The 26,422-nt window shown below is 43.5% G+C and overlaps 2 protein-coding genes across 2 annotated transcripts; one reads left to right on the forward strand and one right to left on the reverse strand.

Moving 5' to 3' along the window:
- Positions 1-1,104: 1,104 nt before the first annotated feature.
- Positions 1,105-8,831, forward strand: LOC106538157 (vomeronasal type-2 receptor 26). The gene is made up of 4 exons (XM_087707999.1): positions 1,105-1,265; positions 1,805-2,096; positions 6,190-6,316; positions 7,930-8,831. Exons 1-4 carry the CDS (start codon positions 1,105-1,107, stop codon positions 8,829-8,831), a joined length of 1,482 nt encoding a protein of 493 aa, XP_087564125.1.
- Positions 8,832-12,510: 3,679 nt separating this feature from the next.
- Positions 12,511-22,098, reverse strand: LOC148047242 (vomeronasal type-2 receptor 26-like). The gene is made up of 5 exons (XM_087708000.1): positions 21,817-22,098; positions 19,215-20,027; positions 17,131-17,358; positions 15,163-15,289; positions 12,511-13,529 (listed from the first exon to the last, which is right to left on the reverse strand). The coding sequence occupies exons 1-5, from the start codon at positions 22,096-22,098 to the stop codon at positions 12,619-12,621; spliced, it is 2,361 nt and encodes a 786-aa protein (XP_087564126.1). The 3' UTR covers positions 12,511-12,618.
- Positions 22,099-26,422: the final 4,324 nt, after the last annotated feature.

Raw genomic sequence — 26,422 nt, forward strand, 5'->3', positions numbered from 1 at the left:
CTGGGGCAGCTGACCAAAGGGTTGAATAAGCGGTTGGATCTTTATAGGTTTCTGCAACTTTGAAGTTTGAACTGTTCTGGGGGGGTGCGCAATAAGGGGGCTTGTGTTTTGAAAGGGTGTTGGGCAGTTCCTATTGTGGCTAATGGCTTTCCTCCTGTGTGGGATCTTGGGCAAGGGGCTGCTTTCTAATCCTACAATTCTACGTTTGTACAGACTTAGCTGCAGGGAGTTTCAAAATATCCTGTCTTGAAAGGATGAACCAAGTTTCTAAAAGCTGGCCTCTTCAGTTTCTTCTTGGGGGTTATTAAGAAAGACTGAGTCTGCTTTCTGCCTTTAAGAGCATGTTTTTCCATTTCTCCCTTTGGGAAAATATAATATTTTGCCTGTTTTAATATTCCCCCAATATTTCATTCTTTTAGAATAGAGTAGAATAGAATAGAACAGAGTTGGAAGGGACCTTGAAGGTCTTCTAGTCCAACCCCTTGCTTAGGCAGAAAACCCTACATCACTTCAGGCAAATGGTTATCCAACATCTTCTTAAAAACGTCCAGTGTTGGAGCATTCACAACTTCTGGAGGCAAGTTGTTCCACTGATTAATTGTTCTAACTTGTCAGGAAATTTCTCCTCGGTTGCTTCTCCCCTTGATTAGTTTCCATCCATTGCTTCTTGTTCTACATTCAGGTGCCTTGGAGAATAGTTTGACTCCCTCTTCTTTGTGGCAACCCCTGAGATATTGGAAGACTGCTATCATGTCTCCCCTAGTCCTTCTTTCTATTAAACTAGACATACCCAGTTCCTGCAACTGTTCTTCATATGTTTTAGCCTCCAGTCCCCTAATCATCTTTGTTGCTCTTCTCTGCACTCTTTCTAGAGTCTCCACATCTTCCTGCTCATCTGACAACTGCCCAACATTCTTCTGAGAGGCGGGTGCTGACTTTCTACACCAGTGAAGCCTTGCAAAAGAGCCTTTGTCTCGTTCTCGTTCTCACCCTCCTTCTAGCCATCCGATTAAAACTTTCAGAATGCAGAAAGCCAAACCGGACAGACCAAAAATGATCCTTTTGCTTCTACTGCTGCTGCTGCTGCCCAGTAAAATCTCCGGCATGCTTCCAGCCAAATGTCCCTTAACTCTGGGGAGAGATGAAGTAGAGATATCGAATCACTACAGGCCAGGAGACTATCTCATCGGTGGGCTGATCTCCGCAACCAAAGCTTGGTTCCTACAGCACAGTTTCCGCACAACTCCCTCGGTTAAATTCTTCCTGTAAGTCGCCCTGTGGCTAATTCCACTTAGCTGATTTCTAAAGCTCTCAAACTGCTTTTGAATTTTTAAAGTAAGGTTCCAAAATAAGAGTTCTGGAATCTCTCTCTCACACTTAAACATTTGTTTTAAGATAATCTGTCTGATTGCTTGAAATATCAGTTCCTCAATTTCTCTAGCACTACTGCAAAAATGTCTGCTCACTCTTGTAAAGGACCTTCCAGCAGATCTCAAAACATAAATCTCATTACTTAAGTGTGAATACCACTTTATAATGCCTTGGTAAGGCCACACTTGGAGTATTGCATTCAGTTATGGTCGCCACAATGTAAAAAAGATGTGGAGACTCTAGAAAGAGTGCAGAGAAGAGCAACCAAGATGATGAGGGCAGGTGCAGGAACTGGGTATGTCTAGTTTAATGAAAAGAAGGACTAGGGGAGACATGATAGCAGTGATCCAATATCATTGGCAGAAGAAGAGGCAGGGGAGCTTTGGGAAATTACGGTTGTTACTGAAGTCATGTGATTCACATACATCTGCAGGAAAGGACCTACAGAACATTGGAACATCCTCTCCTTCTACTTTGCCATTCAGGAGATCAACCGGGATCCCAAGGTTTTACCTAACATCACCCTGGGCTACAACATCCATGAAAACTATTTCAACAAGATCATAACATCTGATGCTTTATTGGACCAACTTTCGACTGGCCGGACCAATGTTCCAAATTATAGATGTGGTAAATCAAGAAACCTCCTGGCTCTCCTTGAAGGGGCCAACTCTGACATCTCCATCCAGATTTCAACCATGCTGGGCACCTACAAAATCCCACAGGTAGGGCTTTCTGGGACTCTGATCTCTTTGGACTTCTTTCTCCTTTCTTTCCATTGTGATAGGGCTTTGACATGGTCAAAATGGATATTGATGCATTAACTTCCCAGTCTAGATCAGAAGCCTATGTTGGCTCCTTGCAAAATGAACATTCACCAGAATATCCATGAGCTTCTCCAAAGGATCCTCTTTGATAGAGCTGACCATTTATTATTATTTTCATTTTCTATTAAGGATGGCACCACCTCAGTGAAAGGCTCCCTAGTTGTATCTTATGATTAAGGATTGTAACTGATTTATGATCTACGGCCTAGCACTTTGTTGTTTGATGTGTGCACTTTTGAGAATTTATGCACCAGAGATAAATTCCTTGTGTGTTCAATCACACTTTGCCAATAAAGAATTATATTTTATTCCGATCCGTTCTGTTCCATTCCTGTATTCTATTCTGTTCTCTTCTGTTCCGTTCTGTTCTGTTCCATTCCTGTATTCCATTCTGTTCCATTCCATTCTGTTCCATTCCATTCTGTTCCATTCCATTCAGTTCCATTCCATTCTGTTCCATTATATTGATTCCATTCCATTCCATTCCATTCCACTCCACTCCACTCCACTATTCCATCCCATCCCATCCCATCCCATCCCATCCCATCCCATCCCATCCCATCCCATCCTATCCTATCCTATTGGCATTCCACTTGCTGAAACTTCTTCCTTTCTGTTTCAGATCAGTTATACTTTTGTTTCACAAGTTTTCAGTGATAAAACACTCTTCCCCTTTTTCTACCACATGGTCCCAAAAGAAGGCGCTCACTATCCAGGGATTGTCAAACTGCTACTGCACCTCGGGTGGACTTTGGTGGGGCTCCTTGCCCCAGATACCGACACCGGTGAGAGAGCCATGAAGACTTTGAGCCCAATGCTTCTCAAGAATGGCATTTGTATTGTTATAGCGCAAAGCTTTTCTGAGGAAGCCAGCTCTATGATCATCAAGGCCGCTCTGTTCCAGAGATGGCGACAAGTCAATGTCTTTGTTTACTGTGCTGAGATGAGCTCCTTCCTCCAAGGATTGTATCTGATTCACAAGACAGCTGAGAGCTTGACCCAGCCCGTGGTAGGCAAAGTCATGATCATCACAGCCTTGTGGGATGTCTCATTGCCCCTGAACAATAACCAACTCTCCTTCCAGTACTTCCACGGGCTCTTCTCTTTCCTCATCCAGTCGCACGACAGGATGAAATTTGACTTTCAGGTCCCTTATTCTGCTATTGAGCAATTTGCGAGTCGGTCGTTTGATTGCAATGATGCAAGACGGGCTCCGTCTGTGAAAGAATGGAGGAGATGCATGGAGAAAGAGCGACTGGACACTCTGCCCGAAGAGGAGATCGAAGCGATCTTATCTCTAGACAGGTTCTACATTCACAATACCATCTGGGCTGTTGCCCGTTCTTTAGATGCTGCCTGTTCGTCCAGATCCAAAAGGATGGAAGCGAAGCACGGGAGGAGAAGAGGTGCTCCAACGTTGGAACCATGGCAGGTATTTTCCCTCCTGTGCCTGGGAATCCATTCTCCGATTCCTTCCTAGTTTAATGAAACTGAGCACAACATCTATGTTGCTAAATGAAAAATTTGCAAAGTTAGTTTGTCCCCGTTTACAACTTTTCTTGCCACCGTTGTTAAGTAAATCATTGCATTTGTTAAATTAGCAACATGGTTGCTAAGCAAATCTGGCTCCCCCATTGACTTTGCTGGTCAGAAGGTTGCATGACCATGGGACCCTGCAACCGTCATAAATATGAAGCAATTGCCAATCATCTGGATTTTGAGCACGTGACCGTGAGGGATGCTGCAATTGTTGTAAGTGTGAAAAACAATCATAAGTCACTTTTTTTCAGTGCTGTTGTGACTTTGAAGAGTCACATTAAATAGATCAATATGTCTAGCAGAGGTCTAGAATAATCCCTGGACTGTAAAAAATGCATTTACGAAATGGGCGGCTGAGATAAGAAATGTTACTTCGTGTTTTCTACAGGCTGCAGTTTTCTCTTCCACTCTAGCTTCACCCTCTCCTTCAGAGCTCCGGGTTCCACAATTCTTCCATGAAAGGGGTACGTTTGGATGAGATGGGAGTCGTAACAGCCGACTTTGACATCATAAATTGGGTCGTCCTCTCCAACGAGTCAATGACCAGGGTGAACTTTGCAACGCTGGAAAGCCAAGGAGCTGAAAACTTCAAATTTGTTATTAACCAGGATGGTATTGAGGATTTGAATTGGCTTAACAAGGTAGGGACATTTAATTGCTTCATTTCACTGTCTGCTGGTTTTTGAAGAATATCAGTAGATCTTCCAAGCAATTGTTTTCAATATTTGCTGTTGTTAGTCGTGAAGTCATGTCTGATCAATCATGACTCCATGGACAAGGTTCTTCCAGGCCTTCCTGCCCTCTACCATCCCCTGGACTCCATTCAGTGACTCCATCCAGCCACTTCATTCTCTGTCATCCTGGACACCTTCACACCTGAGGGGCTCATCTTCCAGGGTCATATCTTTTTGCCTTTTGGTACCATCCATAGGGTTTTCATGACAAATATACTGGAGTGGGTAGCCACTTCCTTCTCCAATGGACCACGTTTTGTCAGAGCTCTCTGCTTTGACCTGTCCGTCTTGGGTTGCCCTGCATGGAATAGCTCATAGCTTCATTGAGCTACATAAGCCCCTTTGCCACGACAAGGCAGTGATCTATGAAGGGGTTGTCAATATTAGTCAGGGTCAAATAAGTGGATTCTTTTCAATAAGATAGAGGGCATTTTTCTTAGCTCTGCTTCTCAGGTCCAACAAGAGGAAATAATGCCACATGAGATACTTCCCCCTCCCTATTACTGAATTAGTGTTGTCCACATAATCCCCATTTAGTGATCCTACGTTCCTTGCTTCTCTTCCGGTCCATGTCAGTTCTCTAAGAAAAATAAAGAAGTCCAGTTGCCTCTTGAGAAAAACAACATAATTGTCACCTTTGGGACAATTATGACCTGGATGACTGAGAATCCCCATAAACATTTATCTGACATCCTTTCAAAGAAATAGGTGGAGTGGCAAAGCCTAACAGGTTATATACACACTTTAAGCTGCCCTTGGATACTGTCAGAATACTGTAAGAGTCCATTGGAGCTGAGTGGCTAGTACATTCAAATCAGAGGTGGGTTCCTACCAGTTCACACCAGTTCGGTAGAACTGGTTCGTCAAATCTAACCGGTTAGAAGAGGTTCCACCAATGGACCCGGAAAGCAGGCCACACCTACAGAAGAGGTTTCAAAATTTTTTGAAACACACACACACACACACACAGACTCACAGAGAGAGAAAGAGAAAGGAAGAAAGAAATAAAGAAAAAAAGAAAAAGTGAGAGATGAAAAAAAAGGAAAAAGGGACAGAGAGACAAATGGAAGAGAAAGAAAGAAAGAAAGCATGCGCTGGCTAAGGAATTCTGGGAGTTGAAGTCCACAAGTCGTAAAGTTGCCAAGGTTGGAGACCCCTGCCCTAGGCTATTTTTCTGGTAAACTTGCAGGATTCATTTTTCTCGCCATGTACATGTAAACATGCAAACTAGACTCATGTTGTTTTTCTGTGTCATATAATATATGTGGGTATATGCATATTCATTTATTTATTTTGTCATGGCGTAGTGGCCTAGAGGTGGAGCCCTCGCCTCATAATCAGGAGGCGGTGAGTTCAATCCTAGGTAGAGGCAGATATTTCTCTCTCTGGGAACAATGAGAATATATCTGCTGAAAAACAACAAAAACTCCGCATTGGCGACAGGAAGGGTATCCGGCCAGTAAATGCTCAGCTTCATTTAGTTGCCTGGACTCACCCCGCAAGGGATTATGGGGTCATTAAAAGAAGGTGATGTTTATTCAGTGTACATTGGAAGTGGTGACCCTTTGGGAGCTGTATGCAATTAAATGTCATTGTAATGTATGACGATGAGTGTATATCTAAAGTGACAATAAAGTTATTCTAAGTGTTAAGTCTAAGTCCTATAGAGAATTGAGTCCTGGTTCCATTTCCTTGATCTTTTCTCTTTCTCTGTGTAGACTTTCCCTCCATCCCAGTGTGTGGAAAATTGCCGGCCTGGATCCATCAAAGTGGCCCGTGAAAGCGAACCTATTTGTTGCTACGATTGTGTTCCTTGTGCAGAAGGGACTATGTCTACTCAAGAAGGTAAGAAGGAGACTTTAGGGAAAAACAGACAGTTTTCAGTGAGAAAGTACTGGAAGACCTTCCTTAATGACTGTTCTTACAATCTTGGAAATGGTGTTTTATGGCCTGTAAAGCACTTCAGCCATAATAAAACATTGTGTTGCCCATCAGTCACACGACTGCATTTTAGGCACTTGGCAACAGACCAGGGGTGGGTTTCAAAAATTTTTGGAACCTACTCTGTGGGTGTGGCCTCCTTTGTGGGAGTGGCTTGCCGGCCATGTGACCTGGTGGGAGTGGCTTGCTGGCCATGTGTTTTCTTTCTTTCTTTCTTTCTTTCTCTCCCTCTCTCTCTCTCTCTCTCTCTCTCTCTCTCTCTCTCTCTCCCCTTCCTTTTCTCTCTGTCCCTTTTTTCTTTTTTTCTTTCATCTCACTCTTTTTCTTTATTTATTTATTTATTTATTTCTTCCTTTCTTTCTCTTTCTCTCTCTCTCTATGTTAGTCTCTCTCTCTCTCTCTCTCTCTCTCTCTCTCTCTGTGTGTGTGTGTGTGTGACAGTGGTGGGTTTCAAAAATTTTTGGAACCTCTTCTGTAGGTGTGGCCTGCTTTCCGGGTCCATTGGTGGAACCTCTTCTAACCAGTTCGGTAGATTTGACGAACCGGTTCTACCGAATAGGTGCAAACTGGTAGGAACCCACCTCTGCAACAGACTCACATTTATAATCAGCTGAAGGATCCTCTGGCCCCATGATCACATTTTGCATCATTTTTTGCCAATTTCTGGCAAAATAAAATGCCCATTCAGAAGAATGGATACATTTAAAAATATGATTTGATTAATGACCAGAATAAAAAAAAAATTGTAAAAGCAACCATAAAAATAAAAATGCATGGGAAAAACCTAAGGGTAGCAAGTTTGAGGTTACTTGTCTACAGTGTTGGAATAAATAGGAAAAATATCACCTTAATGCAAACACGGCAAACAATGAGAAAAAGTAACTGTGAGATTCAAAGTTTTCCAATTTTCATCCATACTACTGACTCCCACAGTTCTCCTTACCCAGAAACATGCAGGATATCAGTTATGCATTTTCTGGCTCTTGAAAATCATCTTTACCCAAAACAATCATGAGTGATTAAAGGTAAAGGTTCCCCTCGCATATATGTGCTAGTCATTCCTGGCTCTGGGGGGGGGGGGGTACTCATCTCCGTTTCAAAGCCGAAGAGCCAGCGCTGTCCAAAGACGTTTCCATGGTCATGTGGCCGGCATGACTAAATGCTGAAGGTGCATGGAACGCTGTTATCTCAGCACCAAAGATTTTTCTACTTGCATTTTTACATGCTTTCAAACTGCTAGGTTGGCAGAAGCTGGGAGCTCACTCTGTTATGCAGTTCTAGGGATTTCAACTGCTGAACTGCCGATCTTCTGATCGACAAGCTCAGCATCTTAGCCACTGAGCCACTGCGTCCCTTTCATGAATGATTAGGTTCCCTTAAACTCCACTGAAGATGTTACTAGCCAGGTAATGAAACGTTCAGAAACCAACCCACAAGCTTGGAGAATGAATCTTCACCCTCCATCATGAGTGAATTTAAAAGAATAAGTTGTAAGATATTGTTTTTCCTCTTTTCAGATGCAGAGGAATGCACCAAATGTCCAGAAGATGAGTACCCGAATGAAGACCGAGATCAATGTATCCCTAAAGTTATAAATTTTCTGAGTTATCAAGGACATTTGGGGATCATCTTAGCTTCTTTTTCCCTCCTCTTATCCTTAATGACAGGCTTTGTGTTGGGAATCTTCATTAAATTCCTAGAAACCCCCATCATCAAAGCCAACAACCGGGACCTCTCTTATGTCCTCCTTGTCTCCCTCCTGCTGTCCTTCTTGTCCTGCTTCCTCTTCATTGGCCAGCCAAGCAAAGCCACCTGCCTCCTCCGACAAACAGCCTTCAGCATCATCTTCTCAACAGCTGTCTCTTCTGTCTTGGCCAAAACAATCACAGTGGTGATGGCCTTCCTGGCAACAAAGCCAGGGAATCGGGTAAGGAGATGGCTGGGAAAGAGCTTCACCAACAGTCTCATTCTTCTCTGTTCTAGTGTCCAAATTGTTCTGTGCTCCTCTTGGTTAGGGCTATACCCCCCATTTCCGGACTCTGATAAGAACTCTCAGCCAGGACAAATCCTCCTGCTGTGCAATGAAGGATCTCTGACCATGTTCTATGGTGCTCTCGGCTACATGGGCTTCCTGGCTGCCATTTGCTTTGTGGTGGCTTTCCTGGCCAGGAAGTTGCCAGGATCCTTCAATGAAGCCAAGTTGATCACCTTCAGCATGCTGGTCTTCTGCAGTGTTTGGGTGTCCTTCGTGCCTACCTACCTGAGCACCAAGGGGAAATACATGGTGGCCGTGCAGGTCTTCTCTATCTTGGCTTCCAGTGCTGGGCTACTGGGCTGCATCTTCTTTCCCAAGTGTTACATTATTGTACTAAGGCCTGATCTGAATACGAAGGAGCATTTAATGATAAAAATAAAATAGAAAAGTGATCCTTACACAAGATTTCTTCAAGAGTGTTATCTAAAATCTGCCATTCATATTTAATAATTGATCATATTATCAATCAGCATCTCACCATCTTCATCCCACCCATTTGTGCTTAGATCAGATGTAAGTAATTGTTCTTGGGATGTAATTGGTGTGTTTATGTCTGTGCGCATTTTACATTTCTAAAATGTACACAATGCTTCTTATACATGCTAGTTTTCCATAATAAAAAGAATGAGTTGTCGTATGAAACAAATGAGTCATGTTCATTAAGTGGCATAAAGAAGAATAGAACTGAGAGTTATCACAGACCAATATCAATTCAGGTCTCATATCAATTCAGATTTTTCAAGCACCATCTTTTATAACTAGTTTGCCAAGGCTCCAAGTAATGAACGCAACCAATCCAGCAACTCATAGGCTTTCTGCCTTCTCAAAAATTCCTTTATTGAGTACATAATTTCAGCACGTTTGAAATGCAAAACCAGCTCTGGCTATTTCCCCACGCTTTCAGTATAATTAAAGAATAGACAGCTCCCTCCCTCCTTGTCACAGGTCATGTTATCCAATTAGGTATTCTGGAATCTCCTTGGTAACCTCTTCCAGCCTCTGGCCAGCAGCTGGTAGGATGACCTTGGTTCCCACGAGATAGTAAGTTGTTGATGTCTGGTCTGACATTCCAAAGCTCCCTCCCTGACCCAAAGTGTGGAGAGACACATCATCTATGTCCAGTCTACAACACAATCCTTTCAACAGTTCCAAGAAGGCTCCAAACCCATTTGCAATACTCAGGTGACCCTGATGACACAGATAAACCTCCAGATGGCCTTAATGACTCTCTAAAAAAATGCAAATGACCAGCTGTCTGCAAGAAGTATAAACCCTTCCATTCCCATCCAGCCAGAGCTGAAGAAGTTTCTTGGATGAAAAGCAAAGCATCACCAAACAAAAAACCAGAAAGTCGGGTTGCCTCCTGAGAAAACACCTGTGGGACCTTGGAGTCATTCTGGTTGTTTGGGCCCAACACCAGGGCTGTATACATAGCAATAGCAATAGTCTCATATACCGCTCCGTAGTGTTTTCTTTACAACAATTTATAATGTCAGCCTCTTGCCCCCATCAAACTGGGTCCTCATGTTACTGACCTCGGAAGATGGAAGGCTGAGTCAGCCTTGAGCCCATCAGGATCAAATTCCAGACTGTGAACAGAGTCAGCCTGCAATACTGCATTCTAACCACTGCACCACCAGGGCTCTGCAACCCAGATTCAACATGTCCGTCCGTCCCCAAGACCACAAGTTTGCAATTAGGGCTGTGAGGTTCTGCTCGGGCAGCCAGTTAACTCCACGCTTAGGAATCTCTTTCAGACCACGTTTATTATCAGGTATCCTTAATAGCAAAACTTACAGTTCAGTGTTAAGATTCTTCTGACTTTCCATGATCTGTCCCATCACGTAGTGTAAAAAGATGATGATTTTATCCCCATGCTGAGTGGAGATGTAGAATGCTACTATTCCGGTTCACAAAAGCAATTGAACTGCCCGGCTATAAACTTTGCATGTGGGCAAGATGCCCCAGTGGCCAATCATAAACAGAGATGTTATCACATGTCATGGAACTACATTTCCCATAAGGCAGTCTCTGCCTGCATTTCCCATGAGGTAGTTTCTTAAAGGAGACAGTTCTTAATTCCTACACTAGCTATATACTGCTGGGGCAGCACAAGGGCACTTGACAACTAGTCCACATTTACATCCATTTGCAGCATCCTACATACATGGGACGATGATTTGCAAGGTTTTTGTTGGAATCAGTGTTTACAGGTACTGTATGAGTGCAATGGTTAGAATGCAGTATTGCAAGTTAATTATGCTGACTGCCAATTGCCGGCAGTTCGGCAGTTCGATTCTCATGGGCTCAAGGTTGACTCAGCCTTCCATCCTTCCAAGGTCAGTCAAATGAGGACCCAGATTGTTGGGGGTAATGTGCTGACTCTGTAAACCGCTTAGAGAGGGCTGTAAGCACTGTGAAGCAGTATATAAGTCTATGTGCTATTGCTTCTGGTCGTAACTCATGAGGATCATAAAGTAGGTCAGTCACATGACCAACCTGATTTTACAATTTTTATTGCCATGGTTGTTAAGCAGACCCAATGGTTCCCTATGGATGTGATTTTGCTGGAAATTGGAAGACAATTCTGGCTAAAAATCAGGAATTTGGTAGACGTTTTCCAAATATCACATTTTATTCAAAGGCATAAGCTTTTGTGAGCTGCAGCTCACTTCATCAGATGCATAGACTGGCCAGACAAATAAGAGGATTTAAATTGGAACAAACAAGAGGAGGTGGGGAGGAAGGGGAAATAGAGAGGGAAAGATAAGTTAGTTATTTAGATTACATGTGAGACAAATTACAAGTACCTTATCATTTAGCAAATGTCATGTATTAAAAAGCTTAGTGGTTCTTCTGCTAACATGATCCTTAATAATTTTAGCACTCTATGGATTGTAGGAAGAAATATCCATCTGGTTCAGTTCCAAGTAGGGAGAAAGACACTGGAAATATGGAGGGTGATTGGAAAGATGGTTTATTGGTGAACAGGACCACATGGGTTTGAGGTCCTGGGCAGCTGACCACATGGAGTGGAGAGTGAGGGTTATTTACACCTTCTCTTGGGCCTTGCCCGTGAGCTTCCTGTTCCTGTGGCAAAAACAAGTATTCTATTGGTTGCTGTAGGATCACAGTTAACTTTGTAGGCTATCCCAGGCTTGATTGAAGCTTGCTGGGTGATGCAATGAAAGGCAATTCCTGTTGTGGCTAAGTGGCTTTGCCCTGCCTTTGTTCAGAGCCAGACCTTGCTGTAGGCAGTAATGGATTGCCAAATCTGCATTTCTAAAGCTGCCCCAGCTCAGTATCTGCTTGGATGGGGGGGCTGCAGGGAGTTGAGGCTCTGAGTTTCTGTCTCCAAGAGCATGTTTCTCAATTTCTCAACCAGGGAAATATAATATTCTGTCTTTTTAATATTTCCTAAAATATTTCATTATTCTAGGAGATGGGTGGGTGGTACCTTTCTACAGGATCAAAATCAATACTTCCCCATGGCCTCTCTTTACTACTCAAGGAAGTCTCTTTGCTGGAACTTATAACAGAAAAGCAGAATTGGAAGGGACCTTGGAGAGCTTCTAGTCCAACCCTCTGCTCATGCATGGATCTCTACACCACTTCAGGCAAATGGCTGTCCAATCTCTTCTTAAAAACATCCAGTGTTGGAGCATTCACAACTTCTGGAGGCAAGGCCTTCCACCAGTGGTGGGATTAAAATAATTTAATAACCGGTTCTCTGCCCTAATGGCCATCTGGGTAGATGGTCATGTGATTGGGTGGGCATGGCCAACTTAACATCACTCAGGTCGAGCTATTACAATGTAACAAGGGTTAACCGGAGAGGCAGTTTCTATAAGCAGGGCAATAAAGATTAGGCTAGAAACAACACCAGACTGTTTCCTTCCCGCCTTCCTACAGGGATTAGCCCTGTAAAGTGGGAAAAAACAAAAGGAGATTTTTTCCAACAACCGGTTCTCCAAACTGCTTAGAAAGTTAACAATCCGTTCTCCCGAATAGGTGCGAACTGGCTGAATCCCACCACTGCCTTCCACTGATTAATTGTTCCAACTGTCAGGAAATTTCTCCTTCATTCTAGGTTGCTTCTATTAAAGTGCTTTCTACTTAAAGAGAAATTGCATTGTTAGACCAGATTCTGACATATGCCTGCTACTAAGGATTACACTGCATGGCTCGTTTTTATCATAAGTTGTTCTTTTGTATTTAAAGCAGGCCTCAGTACAATAATGTAGCATTTAGGAAGAAAAATGCAGGCCAGCAACCCAGCACTGGAGGCCAAGATAGAAAAGATCTGCACGGCCACCATGTATTTCCCTTTGGTGCTTAAGTAGGTGGGTATGAAGGAAACCCAAACACTGCAGAAGACCAGCATGCTGAAGGTGATCAACTTGGCTTCATTGAAAGTCCCAGGCAGCTTCCTAGCTAGGAAAGCCACCAAAAAGCAGATGGCAGCAAGGAAGCTCATGTAGCCAAGAGCACCATAAAACATGACAAGAGAGCCTTCGTTACATTGCAGGATGATTTCTCCAGGTTGAGAGTTCATATCAGAGTCAGGAAAGGGGGGCGAAGAGCCCAGCCAAATTGCACAGAGAACAACTTGGACAATGGAGCAAGAAAAGACAATGGTGTTGCTCAAAGTCTTCCCCAGCCATCTTCTTACCTGGTTCCCTGGCTTTGTGGCCAGGAAAGCCAGCACCACCATGATTGTTTTGGCCAAGACAGAAGAGACAGCAATTGAGAAGATGATGCTGAAGGCTGTTTGTCGGAGGAGACAGGTGGCTTTGCTCGGTTTGCCAATGAAGAGGAAGGAGGACAAGAAGGAAAGCAGAAGAGAGACAAGGAGGACATAAGAGAGGTCCCGATTGTTGGCTTTGACAATGGGAGTTTCTAGGAATTTAATAAAAATTAACAACACTAACCCTGTGGATAAGGACAAGAACAATGCAAAGGAAGCAAGGATAATTCCTAAATTTTCATCGTAAGAGAGAAAAGATATAATCTTGGGTACACAGTGATCTTGAGCCTTGTTTGGATGCTGATAGTCCCCACACAGGATGCAAAGATCTGCATCTAAAGAGGAAAAAATAGATCAATTTCAGTGTTGCACGGTAGCCCAGTAAGATCTGCAACAACATTTGCTTTAATTGTCACAGCATCTAGGTAACTTTAGTTCAGCTCAGAAAAGCTAACCAGGATTGGTCCCCATTGTTCCTTTGATAGAAGATCACCAGGTCAGAATGGAAACTTGAAGAAACATTCTGGAAATAGGGAGCTGCAAACTATTTTAGGAATATTTTGGTACTCATCGTTAATTGGTTCAGGAAGCCATGATGAGTACTCAGAACAACAGGTACCAAACAAACTAAGTGAGTTAACCACATGGCCCTTTGTTTCAGCTAGGAAGGACTATCTGTCTCTCCATTTTCCTATGTCAGTGACCTTCCCAGCATGGCCAACTTCCTGTCCACCTTCTGTGGCCATCCCCCTTTTGCAGAGACCTTCCCAGCATGGCCAACTTCCTGCCTGTTCTCTGTGGTTGTCCCACTTTTCCCATCACAATGTTATGAGTACCAAACAAATGAGTACCAAGATAATATTTTTGCATCAAAATGCATTTAGAACCAAATTTGAGGAGTTTTGAAGCAATCAAGTACTGAGGTACCACTGTATTCAAAATACTTATAAGTATACAGACTAAAGTCACCAACTTTGATAAGGAATCTCTCATTGTTATTTATCTTCACTTTTAACCTGTCAATTGATGCTATGAATGATTTAGTTGTATTTTGAGGGGGAAACACTCCAAGTAGCAGCTGGAGTACAGCATGGCAGAGTGTCAGTACCATCTGGGTGGAATTAAACTTCTGAAAATGATGTGCTTTTTTCCTTCACTATAAGGAGAACTATAAATCCAAAAATCTGATACTATCCTGAAAAAACTCAACGTTTGGAAAAAAATGAGAAGTTTCTCCAACAGTGTTTCTCAATCTTGGCAATTTGAAGATGTGTGGACATCAACTTCCAGAATTCTCTAGCCAGTATGCTGAGGAATTCTGGGAGCTAAAATCCATGCATGATAAAGGTTACCAAGCAGTGGTGGGATTCAATTTTTTTTACACCAATTCTGTGGGCATGGCTTGGTGGCAGGAGAAGGATACTGCAAAATCCCCATTCCCTCCCCACTCCTGGGGGAAGGATACTGCAAAATCCCCCTTCCCTCCCCACTCCTGGGGGAAGGAAACTGCAAAATCTCCATTCCCACCCCACTCCAGGGGAAGGATACTGTAAAATCTCCATTCCCTCCCCACTCCAGGGGAAGGATACTGTAAAATCTCCATTCCCACCCCACTCCAGGGGAAGGATACTGTAAAATCTCCATTCCCTCCCCACTCCAGTGGAAGGATACTGTAAAATCTCCATTCCCACCCCACTCCAGGGGAAGGATACTGTAAAATCTCCATTTCCTCCAGATCAGCTGGGACTTGGGAGGCAGAGAATAGCTGGGGGCGGGGCCAGTCAGAGGTAGTATTTACTGGTTTTCTGAACTACTCAAAACTTCCGCTACCAGTTCTCCAGAACTGGTCAGAACCTGCTGAATACCACCTTTGTTACCAAGGCTGAGTAACAGACTTATTTAGAGACTATCTAAGGGCATTCTTGTCCTTTCTCTCAAAGGAAGGAGCTGTGTATCAGAGCTACCTACCTTCCTGAGTAGAAATGGTCCCTCCTGGGCAGGGAGCACAATCATAGCAGCAGACAGGCTGCCCCTTTCGAGCTGCCTTGGCGTAGCCAGTCCTACAGCTTTTGGTGCACCTGGAATAAGGTGTGATCTAATAAAAGAGACAAGAGACATCCAGAAGAAAACATTAAATGAAATCTTGGTCTACGGAATGGAATTCTAGCTGGCAACTCTTAGCTTCTTTCAGCCTTCTCAAAACTGGTGTTTTCCAGATGCAAGACTGTGACTCCTAGCCTTTCCAGTCAATAACTGGGTTGGAAGGATCTGAGGTTGTTATCTCACAATTGGCGTCAATAGGTGGTACAACAATGGAAACCTTGGATAATCTCCAAAGCTAAACTGGGTTAGGCACTTTTTTGGGGGGACCACCTGGACTTCTGGAAGAAGGCAATGGCAAAGCCTTCTGTATGACATAGGTAGTCCTTGACTTACAACCATTTATTTACTGACCATTCCAAGTTACAATAGCAATAGCAATTAAACTTGTACACCACTTTACAGCCTTCTCTAAGCGATGTCAACGTCTAATGCGTTTCCATGACTACTATCAACTTGAGAAGGGAGGAAAATGCCATGCATACTTTTGGCCAGAGTAAAAAGTCGCATATTTCTGTAAATGGGATGTGAATGCGCATGTCCAGAACCCTGCTGTAACGTCCAGTTGGAGGATGTGATTGATGACTTCAGGCAGAGGGGAGGGGACACAGGGGTAAAATTCAGATGATGTTAAGTGGGATTTAGTTTTGGCTCCACAGAAGTCCGTGCCAAGATGTTAGTCTTAATAAATGAATGTTTTTTTTAAACTTTGTCTGGAGGCTTGTAAATTAATTAGGCCAACTCTTGGAAACTTCACAAGCAGTTTACACAGTCAGCTTATTGCCCCCAACAATCTGAATCCTCATTTCACCAACCTTGGAAGGATGAAAGGCTGAGTCAACCTTCAGCCGGTGAGAATCGAATTGCCGAACTGCTGGCAGCTGGCAGTCAGCAGAAGTAGCCTGCAGTACTGCCTTCTAACCACTGCACCACAACTATGGCATTGAAAAAAGTGACTTACAACCATTTTCACGCTTACTACCATTGCAGCATCTTAACCAACAAGGCAAGTCTTTTCACTGATTAATTGTTCTCACTGTTAGGAAATTTCTCCTTAGTTCTAAGTTGTTTCTCTCCTTGATTAGTTTCCACCCATTGCTTCTTGTCCTGCCCTCAGGTGCTTTGGAGAATAGCTTGACTCCCTCTTCTTTGTGGCAGCCCTGAGATATTGAAAGCCTGCCACCATGTCTCCCTGTTCTGACCCCCCTCCGTACAGTGAGTCACTCCGACACAAGATTACTCCTAGACAATTTATTCTCAGTAAATTAACACACCGACAAGACTTTGGCAGCAACCCAGGATTCCACAGATAAGAAATACACCCAAGAGCTTCTCCAGCTTTAGTATAATAGTTGAGTCCTGCAAAAAGCCTCCTCCCAAAGTCTCTTCTTATATACTCTCTTGGGAGGAGCCTAATCACAACCACCTAGCCCCAATTATCTTCTATATCTCCGTAGTTGCTGTCGGCGCTTATCTGCCTGTCTTTGCCTGTCGTCCGGGACCCTTAGCTCCTCCCCACTGCTCCAGGGCCTGACGGCACGGACAACTCCCCTTTGGCTTTCACTGCTGCTCCATGCCTCAGGCGCCTCCGGGTGGCCAACCAGCCTCTCTGATCCCTGCTCGGAGTCTGAACCCTGTCCAGGGTCCTCCACATCTTCCAGAACCAACTCATAGGGTCCCTCGCTATCGGAGTCTGTTTGCAGCTCCAACGGCTCCTGCTTGGCCACAACATCTCCCCTAGTCCTTCTTTTCATCAGCCTAGACATACCCAGTTCCTGCAACCATTTTTCTTATGTTTTAGCCTCCAGTCCCCTAATCCTCTTTGTTGCTCTCTACCTTATTAAACTGCAAGGGCCATAAAATAGCCTCAGGGTGGATCGTGAACTTGAGTCCGGCATCCGCTGCCTTCTCTATGCTCCCAATTTTCACTCTGCCATGAGTCCCATTGGGAAACTGCACCCAGTTCATAATGTCAAAATTGGCCGTCAATTCGCCATCCTTGTCCATGTAGAGCCCGCTTGAGGAATCATTTGAAAACTGGATCACTCTTAAGAAATAGTGAAGCTGGAAAGGTGGAGAAGACAAGAGGAGATTCATGTCCTATTATAAAACAAAGGGAGAGGGATTTTTTGGAGATCACAGATCTCCAGAAGGCTGGTTCATGCAGCACTTGCTTGCTGAATTAGAGGTAAACCTCGCTTAATGGTTGCCCTGTTTAGCAACCATTAGTAGTTTCAATAGTATTAAAACTAAAACCTTTATAAGTAGTCCTTGCACTTAACGAGTGTTGCAGCATCTTTGACTGTACTTCACAACCAGCTGCATTGACAACCATCAGAGTGTCTCATGATCACCAATGTGGTCACCATTTGCGAGCTTCACAATCGGCTTCTGACAAGTAGAGTCAACCAGGGATGGGTTGCTGCTGGTGTTGCTGCCGGTTTGCTTTGTGCGTGCTTTGCACATGCGCCAGAACATGAAAAAATGAGTTAAACCCATGCCGGCAACGGGATTGCCGAACGGGGAATCGGTTCAGGGGCATGGCCAGCCTGGATCGCTGCAGGTTCGAGCGACCAAGGCCAACATACCACTATCGATTCACCTGAACCAGTGTGAACCGGTAGCAACCCACCTCTGGAGTCAAATGATGTTGTAAGTCTATTGCTAATTTATTTAAGAGATTTACATGAACTGACTCTGGGCGTCATACAGCAATAAGAAGAAACTGTCAGACGCAAGGAACTGGAACAACTCTGTGAATGGGCCAAAGCAGATTCCTTATTGTTGATCACCTGTTTTACAGGAATCTCACCAGACTGACTTGGGAATCCGTAGAAAAAAAGCTTCATTAGTCTAGCCCCGGGATGGCGAACCTATGGTATGCGTGCCACAGGAACTAGTCCCTGGTGCCCAAAAGGTTGGGGGAAGGGGTGGGCTTCAAAAATTGCAGCAAAGAGTTCGCTGCCCTGTTGCTGGGTGGGCATGGCCTAGTAGGCTTCCTGCACCACGGCAGGGGTGGATGTTTTTCAACCTCCCAGGCTCTGGAGGCTTTCCTCGGGCCTCTGGGAGGGCGAAAAATGTTTCCCCCAGGCTCCGGAGGCCCCCCAGAGACCAGAAAAGGGCTTCCCCCATTTCCCCCCTTCTCTGAGCCTCCGTTCAGGCCCTGCACTTACCTAGCAGGATGAACGGGCCACATGAAGACTCCTGGGAGGGGAGGGGAGGGGTGGGCAGAGCCAGCTAGGAGTGGCATTTGGGGGTTCACCAAACTGGGCAGTTTGCCCGAACCTGTGCGAACCCCCAACAGCCCACCCTTGGTTGGGGGCTGTTGCCCTAAGCTACATGCTTAGTATATTGTGGAATTACTGTTGTTTGGTTTTTAGCTGTTGGAATTTAGCCAGCTGTGTGAACACAGTCAAATCGTCACAATGAAATAACGTCATTTTTCATAAAAATTATGTAGAGGAAGCCCTCGATTTAAGATCAGTCACTCAGCAACTATTGAAAGTTATGACGGACTGCCCTGGGGGTACTTATGTCCTGGATTCAAAGAGCCATAGATGCCCCCCTCCCCATGGTCACATGACCATGTCAGATGCTTGCCAACTGGCCCACATGTTTAGCCCTCTGCTAAATTTCCATGTCTGCTTTTGCGGAAAACCAACATTTTCTTCCATTTTTTGGCAAAAGTGTCCCATAGCGAACAATGAGCTCACTTTAAGACAGCAACATTCATTTAATGGTTGGTTGAAAAATCACATGGGTGAACTGCTTTACGACCAACCAGAATTACAAGTGTAATTGGCAGGTTCCATTATGGTTGTAAGCCGAGGGCTACCCGCACATTCTAGGAATGATAAGCAAGTCAGAAGAACCCTTTGTAAAGTGAGCTTCTTTGGAGGGAGACAAGTTGAGGAGAATACCTGCCATGGTTGCAACCTGGAAGCGTCCAACCTATTTTCGCTTGACCCTGGGTTCCTCCTGGATCTGGACAGAAGGGCAATCTGTAAACTCCGTATCACAATTTTGATAGTGTTGTAAATGGTGTATCTGTCTTGGGACAGGACTCTCTCCAGCTCCTTGGGAGGTAAGGTCTCCACATTCCCATTCTCCTTGCATCTTCTCCAACCTTTCACCGAGAGACCCAGCTTGGAGTAGGAACAGGAGAATGCTTCTTTCCAAAATGTTTCCAGGAAGAAGGAACGGGGCTCATGAGAGTCTAACGTTGCCCTTGTGCTTGACCTGTCTAAGGAGAAGGAACCTTGGATGTCCTGGAATAAAAAAGGTGAATAAGCCAAGATCAACTTGATGTCCCACACAACTGTCGTGACCCAGACTTTCCCCACTTTTGAATCGAAGTTGCTGTTGAAGATTTGATGGAAACGGATAATTGGACCGAAAGCAAAGTCTGTGTCTGCATAACATAGAAATACGTTGACCTGCTTCCACAGGGTGGTTGGTACACTGTGGGATGTCCTTGTGTAGGAAATCATGCGGGAATATCGTCTTGAGAAGGCAACACAAACATCATTCTGGATCAGCATGGTGGTCAATGTCCTAGTGAACCTTTCTCCATTGGCACTATCGGGAGCAAACAAGCCAATCCATGTCCATCCGAAATGCAGGAGCAGTTGGACAATCCCTTCGTACTGGGTTTCTTCTTTCGGAACCATGCGGTAAAAAAAGGGGAATTGAGATTTGTCACTATGAAGAGAAGGAGCCAGTCCATAACTAACCTAAACAAAAACCCCAAAAGGAAAAAAAAAACATTGGGAAAAATATTCATATTTTATGAGTTCATTTAAAAAAAGATTATTGTTTAACATTGCTCTCCATTTGTTCTTATTTCAATCTGTAACTTCTATTATAGTGTATTTATTTATTTATTTGATTCCACTCTGTACTCCCTTTTTATGACCCTGTAATCCCTTAATTCAGGACAGAGTCATGGCGACTGGATGGAGCTGAGGATTTACTGGCTGTCTGTCCTTCCTAACGGCTATAGGGAGTTCACAGCAGGTATTTTCTCTTTGTATCCTGATAGAGAAACATCTGTCACTGCCTAGGATTGAATTATCAACCTTCTGAGTGGGAGGCGAGCGTCTTCACCACTAGGCCACCACACTGCTATCTTGTCACTCCAACGGCTTACAATAATAAAAAGGAAGAAAATTGAAAAAGCATGTAAATAGAACGGAAATAAAATGAACGACGACAAAAGAACACAATGAGAAAGACCATCTTTTTGGCCTGGATACATGGAAGAGGGGAGTCAGCACTGGCTCCTGGCCATATTTTTGGAAATAGTTTCTTCTTCCTAGAAACAAGTGACCAGGAATGGCCCAAAGTCACTTAACTGGATTTGTGCCATTTTGTGCCAATCTGTGTGATGTCTTAAACCACTACACCAAACTGTCTTTCTACCTCCAATTAGGGGTGGATAACTGCTTGGAAATCACATTGTTTTGAGAAAAAGAGAGCCTTGGGACAGTCATTTTCTGCCCATTAGACCAGGGATGGGTTTCAATTTTTTTTACTACCGGTCCGATGGGCGTGGCTAGATGGGGGGCATGTGACTGAATGGGTGTGGCCAACTTGACGTCACTCTTGCACACTCAGTCACATGACCCCCCCCCTCACCAAACCATGCCCACCAAAACTGTGGTGAAAAGTTTTGATGGGGGGGGTGGCCTCTAGCGTTGACGGAGCTAAGCCTTCAAACTACTCAGTAAGAAAAAAAAAGTTTTTGTCCTCCCTGGCCCCCAGGAACACTCTGCAGACTTCAGCAGGGCTGGGGGAAGGGGAAAGTGCTCTCGTTTTTTTAAAAAATGGGTGGAAAACGGGACATTTTTGCAAAAAAATGGAGGCATTTTTCCCTTCCCCTAGCCCTGCTGAAGCCTGCAGAGTGCTTCTGGAGACTGGGGGAAGGCAAAAAGGCCTCCGTTTTTATTTCTTTGAAAAACAGTTCTAAGCTTACTGGGAGCATACACCAGTCTTTTTTTCCCTAGCCTGGAGAAATCACAAAATTAAAACCTACACAATTGGTTGCTGTCCTCTTGTATAGTGTTTTGAATAGTATTTGTCAGGTCTGCCATCATAAACACTTCAGCGTGCCTTGCTTCACTGGTATCCTGCCATAAAATGCAGGAGGGATGGAGGAAGGGACTGTAAGGAGGGAGGGATGACAGGAATCAGAGGTGCCAATCAGCAACGGACCAGAGCATCCAAGGACAATGAACATGTGAATGGAATTGAAACTATACCAAAGAGGTGCTAAATCTCAAAGTTTAGTTACCAAGACACAGAATTCAAATACTATTGGACATTCATGAACTGGTCAAAGGGTGAGGGTCCAGGGAATGGGGGAAAGGCAGGTTTTGAGCAGGAATATTCAGATCCAGCTTTGCTTATGCTGCAACCACTTGGCTTTAGTAAAAGCTATACCTTTCGCTATAAATGGAGTCGAGGGTCTTTCTTTCCTAAATGCCCAAGCTGGGACAAGCCTGACAGTATTCCAATTTCTACCTGTGGGATTTTGTAGATGCCCAGAAGAGTGGCGATTTGGTTGGAGATTTCAGAGTCAGCCCGTTCCAAAACAGCAAGGAGAGGATTTGGTTTCCCACAGCTGAAGTTGGGGATACTGCTTTTCCCACCAGCGAGAAGATCTATCACAGCATCAGAAGTGATTCTTTTATCAGAGTAGTTCTCGTAGAGATTGTAGCCCAGGGTGATATTTGGTGAGAACTCAGAATTCTGACTGATCTCCTGAATGGCAAACCAGAAGGACAGCACATGCCAAAATCTCATTTGTGACTCACTGCACAAAAATATAGGTATAGGTAGATGATCAGATGGTCATTTCAGTCCTAATAAAATTCACACCAGTCCTAGTAAAATTCACAGCTTTTTTCTGTGCTCTAATCTAGAGCAATGTTTCTCAACCTTGAAGGATAGGATCTTTGGAGAAAATCAATCTAGGTGGTTGTTAAGAGTCAAGACCGATTTGACAGCACATCAATCAAATGAATTAGTTCCTTAAAGCAACAGCATTTAGCTTTCAGGCTTCCTCAGGAAAAGATCAGATTCCCTTAATAAAATTAGTGGCCACGGGAAGTTTTGTAGGGGAAGACTCATTTTTAGCCTAATTGTCTAACACTGGGAAATTCTAGCTAACGTATCAACTGAGATATGGATTAACAAGGCCTCTCCAATTGCTACATTAGAAAAAAAATACAGACAACATTAAAATAATGAGACATCAGAGGCAGGAACCACAAATTTACCACAGTTAAGTGATAGTTTACCACACATCTGTGGCCGTTCTCTCCGGTTCAGGAGAACTGGTAGGAGCAGCTGCAGGAGGCTTCGCCCACCCGTCCCTACGTAATACATGAGCATTGCGCATGTGCAGACAGGGGGCGTGCTTGCTTTGCTCGCACACGCCCTTTTGCGAACCAGTAGGCAAGGTAAGTGAATCTCACCTTTGATCTGAGGTAAGATGGTGGCCAATGAATTTTATAAATAAATAAAATTAAAATTTGGATGTTGGGTGAATATGGAATACACTTTCCTCAATAAATGAAGTAAATCTGAGAATTTCCCTCCACTCTATTCTATTCTCTATTCCCTCAGCTCTATTCCCCCCACCTCGTCCCAGCAAATATTTTCATGCACAGTTACACAAAAGCAGTTACTCTTGGTGCAACCATTCCACAGGTGCAACATTACCTATAAAGTTTCAATTGAGAAGGCTTGGAGAAGGCAAACGGCTCAAAGAAACCAATTTTTGGAGAGACGATGCCGCTTATGATGTAGCTTCCAGGTCTGTAGTAATTCACAGCCTTGTGTCCATCTTGGACTAGATTCAATGGGCATTTTGCCCTCAGGGCTCTGTAGGATGCTGTGGGCAGCAGCCAAAGCAGGAGGAGGAAGAGGAAGGAGAGAGGGACCATGGTGGCATATAGTCACCTCCTTTCCCACCGTTGTCACTGCCTTGCCTTCGCTGCCCCAGATGGGAGCCCACCAATTCTTCACAAGAAGGAAGACATTTCAAGAACAAAGAACATGTTTGGGTTGTGGGTTATTTGCAGTAAACAGTCACAGCAAGGTAGCAATGCTTCGTTAACTTTGATTGATTCTGAAGAAGCCAAATGTTTGACTTAGCCGACGGAAGAGGCTGTCATGTGATAGGGTAGTTTGTCATTCAATCAAAGTCTTCCAAAAGAGACTTCCCAAAAAATGGAAATCTGGTAAAGATAATCCTGTATGTGGCAATGGATAGGATGGGATTCCCTTGTCCCTTTTAGTGCTAGAGTTGTAGGAATACATAGATGGAAAATCATCAGAAACTCCCTGGTAGTAGATTTGGCTAAGAAATCAAAAACATCATTCTAGAAGAGTGTTTTTCAACCTTGACCTCTTTAAGATGTGTGGACTTCAATTACAGGAAGAAAAGTGAGCATCAGAGAGAGGAAGGGGGTCAAGCTATTTTCCAAGCCACCTGAAGGCCAGACAAGGAAGAATGGATGGAAACTGATCAAGGAGAGATTCGACCTGGAAATAAGGAGATTTTTTTTCTGACAGTGAGAACAATCAACCCATGGAACAGAAGTTGCCTTCAGAAGTTGTGGGAGCTTTGTCACTGGGGGCTTTCAAGAAGAGATTGGACTGCCATTTGTCAGAAACGGTGTAGGGTCTTTTGCCTTGTGGGGGGGGAATAGATGACTTACAAGGTCCCTTCCAACTCTGTTAATCTGTTAAAGGTTTAAATGGAAATCCTGTAGTATTGTCAAAAAAAAAAAAACTTGAGAGGTCCATATGGTCACCTGGATTCAAGCCAAACTCAAAGTTTTCTTTATCTTGAAGAGTCGAGGTGGCGCAGTGGTTAAATGCAGCACTGCAGGCTACTGCAGTTCTGCAGTTCGGCTGTTCAAATCTCACCGGCTCAGGGTTGACTCAGCCTTCCATCCTTCCGAGGTGGGTAAAATGAGGACCCGGATTGTTGTTGGGGGCAATATGCTGACTCTGTAAACCGCTTAGAGAGGGCTGAAAGCCCTATGAAGCGGTATATAAGTCTAACTGCTATTGCTAACTGCTATTGCTATCTTTAATAATACACTGGAGAGACCTGGTGTAATGTAATGATTGAAGAGCTGGATTAGGACTGGAGAACCCACATGCAAATTCATTCTTAGCAGGACAGCCAAGCTGTGATGAGAGAGGGAAGATAAATACAGCTCTGCCCCTAAATAGGAAGGAAGGTGAATTTACTTCCAGCAATTCCTTGAAACCCTCAGGGATGGGCTGTGAAAGGAAAACTGGAATAATCAAAGATTGCTCTCTTTACAATGCTAATTCCACATATGGATAGTTTCCAGCAGCTCTAAAAAGTCTGGCGTCTTTTAAGATATTTATACACTCATAAATACAGACCAGTGTTTCTCTTTTTAAAAAAATTTTTTTTTATTAACAAACATGTAAAATACACATACACAAAACTTAGACGTACACCACATTTACACAATACAATACGAATAGGAGCTTCCTGTTCTTTCTAATAGCAATTATCAATCGATACCACTCACCTTATATTATTTCCCCTTCTATTGTATTTCATTTGGATTTCACCATTCTTAATTTATTTTACTCATAACTATTATTTTTTGAGTTTTGTTATATTCCTTCAGTGTTTCTCAACCATGGCAATTTTAAGATGTATGGACTTCAACTTCCAGAATCCTTCAGCCAGCATAGCTGGAAAATTCTGGGGGACATTACGTTATCTTACAGATACTGCAATATAAATTCTTGCTTTTTGTTCATGTTACTCTCTCCCTCACTGTTTTTTTTTTTTTGCTTACCTTTATCCCATTTTCCCAGCTGAATTTCCCCACTTTTTGTCTTTGCTGATCATTAATAATAAGCAAAGTTGTATTATTATTGTTGTTATTGTTGTTACTTCACGGAATCGAGTGGTGTCTGTGCTTGTTCTGATTGGGATCAGGGGTGAAATGCTACTGGTTCAGGCTGATTTGCCCGAACCAGTAGTAAAAATGCTACTGCTTCGCCCGAATAGGTAGTAAAAAAATATATGCTACCGGTTTAGATGAACCAGTTTTTCCAACGATCAGCTGTGCTGCACGATTTATATTAGCTAGAAAACAGGATCTCCAGCTTTTTAGCTAATCTAAATTGCATGGCACAGCAGATTCCCTCCACCTTCTTGCTGTTCACTTACCTTTGCAGGTTGCACTCAGTAGCAGGCTCTGCCCACCTACCCGGGTGTCATTTTGATGCTCTGTATACACACAGAAGGTCCTGCACATGTGCGGAGGTGCACGCTCACATTGCTACCGAACTGGTAGAAAAGGTAAGTGGATTTCACCCCTGATCTGGATGTAAGGATAAACATTTCATTTACTGGAACAAACTAAACTGAAATTCTCCCACTGTTGGTTCTTCTTATCATAACTGAAATTCACCCAATGACTGTGAGCCAGTCACGATTTTTCAGCCTACTCTGCAAAGCTGCCATTAAATAGAAAATAATGGGAAGCCCTGCTATCAACACCACCTTAAACTCTAGCGAAAAGTTGGGGCAGAAATCAGCAATCAAATAATTAATATGAATCAGTTGTATGTCTGAAATGGACTGAATAGGACCACTTGTCTGAAATGGTATAGGGGTTTTTGCTGGAGCAAAAGACCTCCAAGGTCCCTTCCAGCCCTGTTATTCTGCTATTCTATGCTGTTATTCTATTAATACCTTTATGGTGCTTTTAAAAGCAATTCTTTAGCATTCAGTCTAATAACTTTAATACTGTGAGCTTCACATCATTTAATCTGCACACTGCCCCCTGATAAAGAACAGAGACAAGTTTGAAATGCTGCATTAAAAAAAACAGAATTGGGTAACGATTCAATCTCATGGCAGCTTTAACTTAAATGGTTGAAGTTTGCACTGCTGGTATATTACTCTGTTCTGGGACTATTTCTACTTAATTTCCTCTGTAGTGAGAAAAAGCTTGTCATACATGAATTCTTGATATATTATGAATTAATAAAATGATCAGCCTATTCTCATTCTGCAAAGAACCTTGAAGTTTCTTGGAAAGGAAATAAAAATGGAACT

The sequence above is a fragment of the Thamnophis sirtalis genome, unplaced genomic scaffold (assembly GCF_051295495.1).
Source record: "Thamnophis sirtalis isolate CommonGarterSnake01/CBP01778 unplaced genomic scaffold, rThaSir2_p1.2 scaffold_3, whole genome shotgun sequence".
NCBI classification, from domain to species: domain Eukaryota; kingdom Metazoa; phylum Chordata; class Lepidosauria; order Squamata; family Natricidae; genus Thamnophis; species Thamnophis sirtalis.

Excerpts from the sequence above, each read along its gene's own strand:
- LOC106538157 (XM_087707999.1), top strand. The coding sequence starts at position 1,105 with ATGCTTCCAGCCAAATGTCCCTTAACTCTGGGGAGAGATGAAGTAGAG. Across the intron at positions 1,266-1,804 it reads CCCTCGGTTAAATTCTTCCT|GAAAGGACCTACAGAACATT; the intron begins GTAAGTCGCCCT and ends ATACATCTGCAG. Across the intron at positions 6,317-7,929 it reads GACTATGTCTACTCAAGAAG|ATGCAGAGGAATGCACCAAA; the intron begins GTAAGAAGGAGA and ends TCCTCTTTTCAG.
- LOC148047242 (XM_087708000.1), bottom strand. The coding sequence starts at position 22,098 with ATGAGATTTTGGCATGTGCTGTCCTTCTGGTTTGCCATTCAGGAGATC. Across the intron at positions 20,028-21,816 it reads GCATCTACAAAATCCCACAG|GTTAGTTATGGACTGGCTCC; the intron begins GTAGAAATTGGA and ends GTTTTTGTTTAG. Across the intron at positions 15,290-17,130 it reads GGCCCTTGCAGTTTAATAAG|ATCACACCTTATTCCAGGTG; the intron begins GTAGAGAGCAAC and ends CTCTTTTATTAG.